Source organism: Cricetulus griseus (assembly GCF_003668045.3).
Source record: "Cricetulus griseus strain 17A/GY chromosome 1 unlocalized genomic scaffold, alternate assembly CriGri-PICRH-1.0 chr1_1, whole genome shotgun sequence".
Classification (NCBI taxonomy): Eukaryota; Metazoa; Chordata; class Mammalia; order Rodentia; family Cricetidae; genus Cricetulus; species Cricetulus griseus.
In genome coordinates, this window is record NW_023276807.1 from 253,313,952 (window position 1) to 253,325,129 (window position 11,178).

At 45.0% G+C, this 11,178-nt stretch overlaps 1 protein-coding gene across 1 annotated transcript in view; it reads right to left on the reverse strand.

Annotated features, from left to right (window-relative positions):
• The window catches only part of Commd6 (COMM domain containing 6), a 9,117-nt gene extending 8,110 nt beyond the window's left edge, over positions 1–1,007 (reverse strand). The window contains exons 1-2 of the mRNA XM_027393997.2: positions 862–1,007; positions 760–771 (exon numbers count right to left, since the gene is read on the reverse strand). Of these exons, the coding sequence (XP_027249798.1) occupies positions 760–771; positions 862–909 (60 nt within the window). The 5' untranslated portion in view covers positions 910–1,007. The remainder of the gene's footprint in view (positions 1–759; positions 772–861) is intronic.
• Between the last annotated feature and the right edge of the window lie 10,171 nt (positions 1,008–11,178).

The following is an 11,178-nucleotide window of genomic DNA, read 5'->3' on the forward strand; positions in this document are numbered from 1 at the left end:
GTTCATCTTCGAAATAACTTTTTTAAAGAAATGGCTGGGCTGTAATGCCTTTAATCCCAGCACTTGGGAGGCAGAGGCAGGTGGATCTCTGAGAATTCGAGGCCAGTCTGATCTTCCTAGAAAAGTTCTTGGCTAGCAGGGCTACTCTGTGAGACCCTGCCTCGACAAAAACAAAAAACCGAAAAGTTAAAAGGAAGGGACTGGCTGTGCACACACGGGTGATTACTCACGTAACCCTCGCGTTTTAAAGCCACACGTTCCCACCTTGGGATAGACAAAGAAGGCTAACTAAGCTGGAGCGAGGCTTGGTCCGCACTCTGGGCGGAGCAGCCTAGGTTACACGACTGCGGCTGTCCCGCTGTCCCCTCGGGTGCCAGAGGAAAGCATCCCCGGGGGAGGACCCACGGAGACGGGAGAGCATCCCCGGGGGAGGACCCACGGAGACGGGAGAGCATCCCGGGGGAGGACCCACGGAGACGGGAGAGCATCCCGGGGGAGGACCCACGGAGACGGGAGAGCATCCCGGGGGAGGACCCACGGAGACGGGAGAGCATCCCGGAGGGAGGACCCACGGAGACGGGAGAGCATCCCGGGGGAGAACCCACGGAGAGGGGAGAGCATCCCGGGGGAGGACCCACGGAGAGGGGAGAGCATCCCCGGGGGAGGACCCACGGAGAGGGGAGAGCATCCCGGGGGAGAACCCACGGAGACGGCCGGGACCGCACGCCGCACAGCCACAGCCACACGGCCGCCACTCACCTGGCAGGTGACCTGCAACAGAAGCAGAAACACAATTCAGAGACAAGAGCCTTCCCGGAGCCGCTGCCCGCCCAGCCCCTTCTCCTCCCAGGCCGAACGTACCTCTGATTTGGCGTCCAGCACCGGTTCCCGGAGCGGAGACTCCGCCATGGCCAGACAGGAACTCGCAGGCGCGGGCCAGCGCTTCCGCTTCCGGCCCGCGGCCCAGCCCACTCGCTCGAGGTACAGCGAGGAAAACACATTTTCAGGCAGTTCTGGATTCGCCTCCGTTAAACGCCGGTTCTAGGATGCACTGGGGAGCGGGAGAGTTCGGTGGGGAGGAGGCCGAGGACGCGGAGGGAACCCAGCGGAGGACTAACGACCTTCAGGGCGTCGGCTCCCCCCGCTGGAGGGAAAGCAGTGGGCTCCTCTCCGCGCAAGCGCAGAGTGGCCGTGCCAGGGCGGGAGCGAGCCCAGAGAAAGTGCTGGCAGAGGTGCGGCCACACCCCCTAGCGTGGATGCTGATGTGGGACCCCAACTGCCGGGGTCTGGGATGGGGTTCACTGGCTAGCCTGACGTTAGGAGGGTAGAGCGGAATGCCTTCAAACAAACAAACAAATTGTCTTTTTTTTTTTTTTTTTTGGTTTTTCAAGACAGGGTTTCTCTGTGTAGCTTTGGACCCTATCCTGGCACTCTCTTTTACTTTCATTCTCTGTTTTTAAGACCTCAAGTAATTCAATCAGAACAGCAGGGCGTTGGTGGCGCACCCCTTTAATCCCAGCACTCGGGAGGCAGAGGCAGGCAGATCTCTGTGAGTTCGAGACCAGCCTGGCCTACAAGAGCTAGTTCCAGGACAGCCTCCAAAGCCACAGCGAAACCCTGTCTCGAAAAACAAAACAATAAAAAGACATGCCCAAATAATCTAGACTAAGTCCCCTAGATTTTAAGGTATATGACTGCAACTATATTTTCTGAGTATGCCTGGGTTACAGCTTTGCTGAATAGAGATGAGACCCTTTGCAGGCTCAACACCGTTAGAGTTCTACCTATCACAAGACAGCTCTACAGGATTGCTGAATTGTAGTAGCTAATGTAAATACAACAAACACCTAGAGCTATGCCCTGCATGCTGTAGTAGAAACCTAAGAACAACAACAACAAAAATGTCTCTGGACAAAATTATTGGGTCTACTTAAATGTACTAATTATCTTGGGAAGAGAGTCCCTGAGTGAACCAAAGCAATGCCCCCACAAGGAAATAGGATGAAAAGATAGAACACTATGTATATCCAGCTGATCAATACATTAGTTCGAATTATCTCACTATGTAACCCTGGCTGGCCTGGGACTCACTATGTAGACCAAGCTGGTCTTTAACTCACAGAGATCTGCCTGCCTCTGCCTCTTGAATGCTAGAGTTAAAGGTGTGCACACACCCTGCCAATTTTCTTTTTCTCTTCAGTTCCCGGCTGCTGGGAACAGAGAGAACACAAATACACATATACCCCAACCTGAGTTTTATAAAAATGTTTCCCAAAGGAGAAAAGACAAACATATTAAGGTTAACTTATGTTAGTTTACTATGTTTTGCATGAATTCTTTTAATTTTATCTTAGTTGTTTTTTGAGGGAGGGTCTCACTTCATAGGCCTGACTGTCCTGGAACTCACTCTGTAGACCAGGCTGCCTCATACACCACCACACCAGGCCTATGAACTTTGATGATTGTTATTCAACGTGAGCGCCTCTTTCTGTGAATGAGACTCTTGAAAAGAAGTCGTGTCTGCAGAAACTGACTGGCTGATTAGAATTTCAGTGGAGAGATTTGTTGTGTGAATTAGGTCCAATAAGGCAATGATATTGGGGTGACTAAGTACTATGAGTATAGTCTTCTCTGAGTATGTGACTGAGGACGATGGTGGCATGCTGTCCCTGAGGGAACTGGCAGGGCTAGGGCTTGGTGTTCCCTTTGGCCCCTTGAGAAAGAAGTTAAGGTGCAGTGGCAAGGAGCTGGTGATGTCGAAACAGCTAGTGATGAAACCTGGACTCCTTCTGTCTTGTAATCGTTGCGCACAGATTTGAGAATTTGATTTAATGAAAGGTAAAACAGTCTTAGGGATTCCCACTTTGGAGATTAGCATGTTGCAGGTCCAGAGGCTAATTACCTTATTATCTTCGGCTAGTTCTAGTCCTCCAAAACAGCCATTCTTGCCCTCTTCTGTGTCAGAACTAACAACTTGTGACTTAATAGATAGAAATCTTTTGGAATCTATTAATTTAGCAAACTACTAGCTTCCACCAACCCAAAAGCTAAGAAATGCCATTAGATAGCATCTTGGACCTATGGAAAAGTTTCTCCCATCTTTATGTACCTGCCTCTCTGATGTGCCCATTGAGGTGTTTATATTTATTTATTATTTACTCGTTTTTTCAAGACAGGGTTTCTCTGTGTAGCCCTGGCTCCTAAAACTTCTTTGTAGACCAGTCTAGCCTCAAACTCACAGAGATCCCCTGCCTCAGGTGCTGAGATTAAAGCCATGTGTCATATCACAGCCACTGTCCATCAATGTATTTTATATTTTTGGTTGTGAACCTAGCCTTTAACGGCTGAGCCATCTCTCCAGCCCCCATCAATGTATTTTAAACTTGCCTTGATTTGTGGCTTGCTCTGTTCTGTAACACTATAAAAACTACTGCCATGTTAGAACATGGAATTTGGGTTAAGCAAATCTGTGTTCCCCAGATATGGTGGCTCAAAATGGTTCCAGAATAAACCATCTGTTATTCCCTTTAAGATGAGAGCTGTGTTTTTTTTGTGTGTGTGTGATCCAGAAACGCTGTTAGATCACAGACCCTCCTCTACCTTGATCTCTCTCTCTCTCTCTCTCTCTCTCTCTCTCTCTCTCTCTCTCTGGGAAATCAGGCCACACGTCCCTACAGGCTCCCTGCTGGCACATAGATCTGATAAAAAATTATCCTGTTTGGCCTTGAAGTTCTCTCCGTCTCCTTGTAGCTGTGCATTTGAGTTACACGTTTACTTTATCTGTTGCCTTACTGCCCTGTGACTCCTGGTACAAAGGTTAGGCCAGGCTTGGTCACACAGCAGGCCGGTTATATTCCCTCTGCCCCCTCCCAACCCACTCTTCTCCTGAAAACCTGTAAGACTCAGACATTCTCTTTGTCCTACTGGAAATGAGGGCCTTCAGGGCCCCATCATCACAGTATGATGACATCCATGTCAATTCTTTCCCATTTCAGGACCCCATCACAGCTGGCTCTGATGAACTTCTAAATCTCCTGACGCAGTCCTCCTGAAGGCCTCCTTTCTACAAATCCACTTTCTTCTCTAAGTCATAACAAACACATGGCAAATTGCTATTTCTCAGGCCTACAACTTTACAAGATAATAGAATTTACATAAGACTCCCACTTATAACATACAAATCTGGGGCCTGTGACATGACTCAGATGGTAAAAGAGCTTGCCACTGAGCCTGTCAACTTGAGTTTGATCTTTGGCACCCACGTAGAAGAAAAAGAGAACTGACTGTCACAAGTTGTCTTCTGACCTCCAAAAGCACACCCTCCTGGTACTATTACACACACACACACACACACACACACACACACACACACACACGTATAAATTAAAAATGTAAAAATACAATATTTGTATGAAGTTACAAAAATTGCCAAAATTATACACACATTGTTATAACTTTTAAAAATTTATTTTAATTCAACAACATCTAAGTAGGATATATAAGTCAGAAACGACTTTGGAAGCCTCCTCAGTCTCAGGAAAAAAGGAAGTTCACAGTGCTAGATACCATGAATTCTTGATGTAATGCAGGTACAGCAGAATGGAGAAAACAGAAAGACATTTCTTTCTATTTAAGCTCTTAGTTTTAGTTTTTTAGAAGCCCAGTGGCACAAATCTGAATCAAACTAGCCTAAGCAAAACAGCGGAAACTATTATCTCCCAGCTGTGGCCTCTGAAGCATAAGGGTGGAACACAGTGAGAGCCAAGAGAATTGTGAGACTTGCATAGCAAAAGAGCCCAGTCTCTTAGTTCTCAGCCCTGGTTGGGCCTCGGCCTGATTTCCCTTGTCTTTTGCGTTTGTTTTGCGGGGAGGAGAATGTATATATAGGTATGGGTGACCAGTGTCTTTGGAGCCACAGCCATATGACTAATAAAGCCCAAGGGGGAAGGGGAAGCTGGCCCTGAATTTCAATTCTGAAAGAAAGACTGATAAACCTACGGAGTCACAGACCCACTCCTTCTACTAGTGCTAGCTGACTTTTCATTACTTTTTGTCTGCTCCGTGACTCCATTGTGTCTATAAAGGGAATATTTATGTGATTGGTACAGTCACTAGTGTGCCAGAGATGAAAGATATCACCAACAGGAGAGATAAGGATGATTCAACCCAACTTAGATTAAAAGATTCTAGAGAAACAAAGACACTAGAGGTCTGTCCACTAAATGGTATTTCCTGTATCATACTGTACTATCCTGCACTATCGGTGTATGTGGTCAAAATCTTCCAAGATGTCTACTACCCAACCCACAGTCTGTGAATAAATTATCTCACACCACACATGGGAATTAAACTGCACATTAGCTGCTAACCAGATGATACTCAGGTGAGAACAATGTGATGACCAAGTGTCCTTCATTGGGGAAGGCGGAGGTGATGAGCTACAGTCACAGGCAATTTGTCAGAGTAAAACAATGTGAGAAAGACTCATCTAATTTGCTGGCTTCGTACACAGAAAAAGGGCTAAGAGGCAAAGAATGCTGATAGCTTCCAGAATCCAGAATAGGAAAGAAAATGGATTCTCCCATACAGATTCCATGTATAGAACTCTCTGGACACCTTGCAGGCCAGTAATATCGATTTCAGAATTCTTACCTTTAGACTGCAGAATAATAAATCCTTGATGTTATAACACTGCAGTTATGGGCTGCAGTGATGGCTCAATTGGTAAAGTCCATACTACAAAAGCAGTTAACCTGAGTCTGGATCCCCACACCTGTGTAAAATAGGCAGGTACCCTGGGACACATCTGTAAACCCAGCACTGGGAGGCAGAGACAAGAGGATCCAGAGGCACACCGCCCTGTGGGACAGTTTACTCAGATCTCTGAGGGCCAGGCCTGAGGATGAGATGCTATTTCAAAGATAGGGACAGTAACTGAGGAAGATATATGATGATCACCTCCGATTGACCTCTGACCTCTACAACACATGCACAGGATTGTACACAAACACAAATTCTTTAAAAAGCCACTCAAATGCTACAAATATTGGTTACCATAACAGTAGAAAACCAATGAAGTGTGATGTATTATTGATGTAATGACTTCTTAGATTTTTTTTGAGTGTTAGCTTTCTTGTCTGTAAATCGGGAGCTATTAATGTTCCTCACAATGTTTCTATTCATGTATGAAAATGAGATCATGTATGTAAGCACATAGCAAAGTTCCTCCATGCCACAGTACTGAATAAACACTTTTGTTTTGTGAGTCAGGGTTTTTCTGTGTAACAGTTTCGGCTGTCCTGGAACTATCTTCATAGACCAGGCTGGCCTCAAGCTCGAAGAGATCTTTCTGCCTCTGTCTCCTGAGTGCTGGGATTAAGGGTGTGTGCCAGCACCATCTAGCAAATACTAGCAATTCTTATCACCATGATATTCAAAGTTCCACAGTATGTCAGATATCTAAAACATACATCCTCTTTAGTTGAAACAGAAGGAAAACTGAAGTCCAGGTGTGTTAAACAGTTGGCTCCCAAGTAAATTTCCCAGTAGTGTATGTGGCTTACTTTACTGTCAACATGCTAATCTCAGAGGCCTCCAGAGAGATTCCAAACTCACAGAGTGTCTCGTGGAATCCTCCAGTGCTTCCTGGGGATTGAATGTTATGCTTCAGGCTATGCAGGAATATGAGTATGTATTGTGTAACCAGTGGGTAACAAGATGGACACCTTTGGCTAGACATGGTTAGTATCCCTAGATTCATAAGGGTTTTTACAGCTTACAGAAAGGCTTCAAATTCTTAGCTTTTGAGCCAAATATGACCAACCCACATATTAAAACAGCAATAAAGAAAACGAAATGAACTGTATTAGAAACAGAGAAGTTTCACCTGGCCAGCTCAACCATTCACCTGAAAATTGTAACATCCAAATGTCTGGTTTCACCTCTGTTGCTGTGGTAACTACTCAGACAAAAGCAGCCTTGGGAGAAAGGGTTTACTTTAGCTCACCATTCCAGGGTGCAGAGACCAACACAGCAGGTCACATTGCATTCATAGCCAAGCAGCAGAGAATAAATTCCAGCATCCATGCTAGTCCAGAAGACGATGTCTAAGGAAAGATGGCCCCCATAGTGGGTGGACCTTCCTGCCTTAATTAAGGTCATCAAAATAATCTCCCACAGACTTGGCTAGCAGTCTGCCTCCTAGGTGATTCTAAATTTTTTGTCATATTGACAATTAAAACTAACCATCACCGGTTTCAACCTTTGACTAAAGGGAACTTAGTTTGTTGCTTTGTTTTGAGTTTGATCTGTGCTTGTGTGTGTGTGTGTGTGTGTGTGTGTGTGTGTGTGTGTGTGTGTAGGTCAGAGGTCAGTGCTGGGTATCTTTCTCTATTTTGCACCAGTGGATTTTTTTTTTTTTGAGACAGGGTCTCTCACTGAGCATGAAGCTCACTGATTTAGTGAGATTATCTTGCCAACAAGCCCCAAGGATTGTCCTATATCTGGGATTACAAGTGCACACCACCACACCCTATTTTTATTTTGTTTTCTTTTGTTTGGAGTCAATGTCTCACTAGGTAGCCCAGGCTAGCCTGGAATTGGCTATGTAGACCAGGCTGGCCTCTTCATCTTATGTGCTAGAATTAAAGATGTGGCCCACCACATCAGGCTCACACCGTTTGTTTGTTTGTTTTGGTTTGGTTTTTTCTTGAGTACTGGGTATTTGAACTCTGATCCTCATGTTTTCACAGCAACGCTGTATGCACTTAGCTGTCTTTGTAGTTTCCTAGCTAGAGGCACTTTTAAAAGTGTGATATAAAGAGGTGAACTGCCTGGTTCACAGAAACACAGCCTTATTAGTGTAGTCATGATCTCTGATCAGGTGTTGAGAATTATTACTTCATATTAAGCACAGGTGTTGTTAGATTGTGTAATACCAACGTGCTTTTACTTGCAAGGCTGTGTTTAAAATTGACAGTTTGGCAGCACAGCACAGGATTAAGTTAGATGACAGGGTACTACAGGTGCATCAGAATGACAGCTGAGACCATTTCTTATTAATAAAAATAATATAAGATAATGAATAGTCAAGGTGGTGTGCCATGAATGGGCTGTAGCTAAATGGAGATGTTGATCCCCTTGGGACAACTGAGTGAGATTGAGTATGGGCTGATTACAACTGTTATGTTAAACTTATATCAGGTGTTGAAAAAGTACTCAATTTCATTCTTTCATTTTTTTTCTTCCCAAGGCAGAATGAATCTTACATGTTGCTGGTTTCAAACTTGTAGTTCTCTTGCTTTAGCCTCTAAGTTGCTGGGTTATAGATGCCACTGTGCCACTGGGCATGCCACTGGGCCCAGATATATTTATCAATTCTTAAAAGTTTTTAATTCTACATTTAAAATCTCAAAAAAATTGTTCTTGCTCATAAGATAAGTTGTGCTGACGGCTACCTACATCACATTGTGAGTCAGTTGTTTTTGCAGAAGCAAGCATGAACTCGCTTGTAGCTCTTCAACCTTACTCTTGAGTTATGGGAATCACAGACTCTGTAGGTATTAGGTTTAATTGCTACTTAAAGTGTCTTTTAAAAGATTATATTGTGACTTGGCATAACACAATGTTGTTGATGGTGGGAAAAGTATGTAGAGTAGGTTTTAGGATAATATAGATTACTAGATCACTCCCTGTCTTTTCTTCCCTTATCACCCCTCTCTTCTGCCTTTCTTTCTCTTTCCCCCTGTTTCTTCTCTCTCTCTCTCTCTCTCTCTCTCTCTCTCTCTCTCTCTCTCTCTCTCTCTCTCTCTCTCTCTCTTTCCTTTCCCTCCCCCTCTCCCTGACAGTATCTCACTACATAACCAGGAGTAACTTGGAACTCACTAAGGAGCCCCAGCTGGTCCTAAGTTCACAGTCCTCACCATGATTCTCCTATCTTGTCTCAAGTGCTGTGGTTGCAGGCATGCATCACCGTGCACAAGTGGGAACTCATTTGGGGAGGAGGAGGCCTGTGCATGTCTGTGACTGACTGCAAAAATACTGCAAGTGTTAATGTTAAATTTGCAAATAAAGTCTTTGGAAGAAGAAAAAAATCAAAACCCAGAATCCATAAATAAGGCATATGAACAGAACTTTGTTCCCTAGGAGAAAAAACAAATTCCAGAGCCATACTGTAACGGATTAGATAATGGGACTTTCAAACATTGGGAGAAATGGTATTAAATCTTGGGGTCCATCTTATCCTCAGTGAATCAAAATCTGTGCTTCAGATTCAGATATTCATATGTTTGGTCAAGTCTGAGGATTAAGGCTCTTGAAACCTGGAGGTACATCCATGCCAACACTGGAAGTTAACCTAATGAGCTGGAAGGTGAGAGATTAGATTACAGATGATATGTCTGTAAGGTTATTGGAGGGTGTCTGAAGTTCTATAGGGTGCTAGGACAACTTCTCTAAGGTGAAAGACAGATTGTTGCCATCATCCATGCTTGGTGAAGACTTTCCTGAGTGGATGCTTGGGGGTCACTATGCTCCTGCCAATAATTCCTCCTCCATTCTCTGTAGCTAAGCCCAGCCATCTCACTGTTTCCTAAGGTAAACGTTGGTGAGATTGTATTTGCTTTGCTGATGGGATCTCATAAGGAGGCAAACATGGTTCATGTCTACCTAGGAAGAAATTCTCATGGTAGGTGGATAAGGATGCTGTGTGGAGTGTTAGCCAAGCAGTAAGAGGAGAGACACAGTGTGGAAATTCAGGAGTCTGGAGCAAGACAGGTTGTCTGGAAATTCCCCTGACATGACAGCCAGCCCCAGCAGAGACTGAGAATATAGCAAGCACCATGAGAGATCACAAAACTGAATCTGCCGATCCTGAGCCAGACTTACCAAGTCACGATGTTGGGCAGACACTGAGCAGCCAGTCTTTGGATAGATAGGAAGGAGTCAAGGGAATGGCAAAGCCATCCAGGTATAAAAATAATAGCCAGAACATGTGTGGGAGAGTTGGATATTCCCCAAGAATCTCAGTATAATAACATTTTCCCCACTTCTTAACTAATCTCTCCCTGAATTCCTTCTCTTGGATACAGAATAGTAATATGTCAGGTCAAGATTCTGGAGTCATGACTTTTGACTCCTACATATCAAAAAGAATTACTCCTTGTAACAAACCTTTGTAATCTTCGTCCTCCTCTCTGTTTCCACGAATGCTACCTTAATTGTGTAAACATTTCTCTTTTGCATTTCCCGCAGAGTGGATAAATGGTATCTCTGCATACTTGATCGTGCTATTCCCTTCACCTTCGTGATACTGAGATGGAACCCAGGGCTTCATGCACACCAGACAAGTGCTCTGCCATTCCGTTACCTCTCCAGCACCATGCTTCAAACAGTCTTTGAGAATCTAGTATGCACTGGCTGTTGAGGTAAATCCTAAAAATGTGAAGAAAATGAAAATCTTATTACATCTGGCATCCTAGAATTTAGTGTGATGCTTAAAGTCTTTCCGTTTGTACCTATACTTAGTGCATTGTCTGGCTCATCTTTTGTAGTGGCTCCGTATTTTTCTTAAGCAAAACTGAGTATCTATCTACCTATCGCTTATAGCGATCACCTGCCTATTACCTGTATCTCCAGCAGTGCAATAGCAGATAAGGCCAACATATCATTTCAGTACCCTCACAAAGAAGCAAGAGGACCATGAATCCAAGGAGTCAACCTCTTGCTTGGCTGCATGCATTCAGAAGGCTAGCAAACCCGTCCCTCCCGCAGAGTGGGAATCCGTGACGCGCCCTCTAGAGTTTCTGGCTGGCATTGCAAGGAGGCGAGAGCGCCTGAGAGCACGCGGCCCAGGCCAGCTTGTGGCGCATGCGTAAAACTCGGGTGCTGCTGGGGCAGGGAGAGTCCAAGTGCGAGGGGGGCCCAGGGTGGGCTCTGGCTTTGTTTTTTTTCTCGTGAAACAAGAAATGGCTCGTATTACTCACGTTTCGTCTGCGTCTTGAGCCAGACTCTGGCATCTGCATGGCGGCTCCGTAGGACGAGGCTAAGAGTCCGGGGCGGTGGAACCGCGTTGGCCGACCTCCCCCCGCGGGGTGGCGCGTGGATGGTTGCTACTTAAAGTGTCTTTTAAAAGATTATATTGTGACTTGGCATAACACAATGTTGTTGATGGTGGGAAAA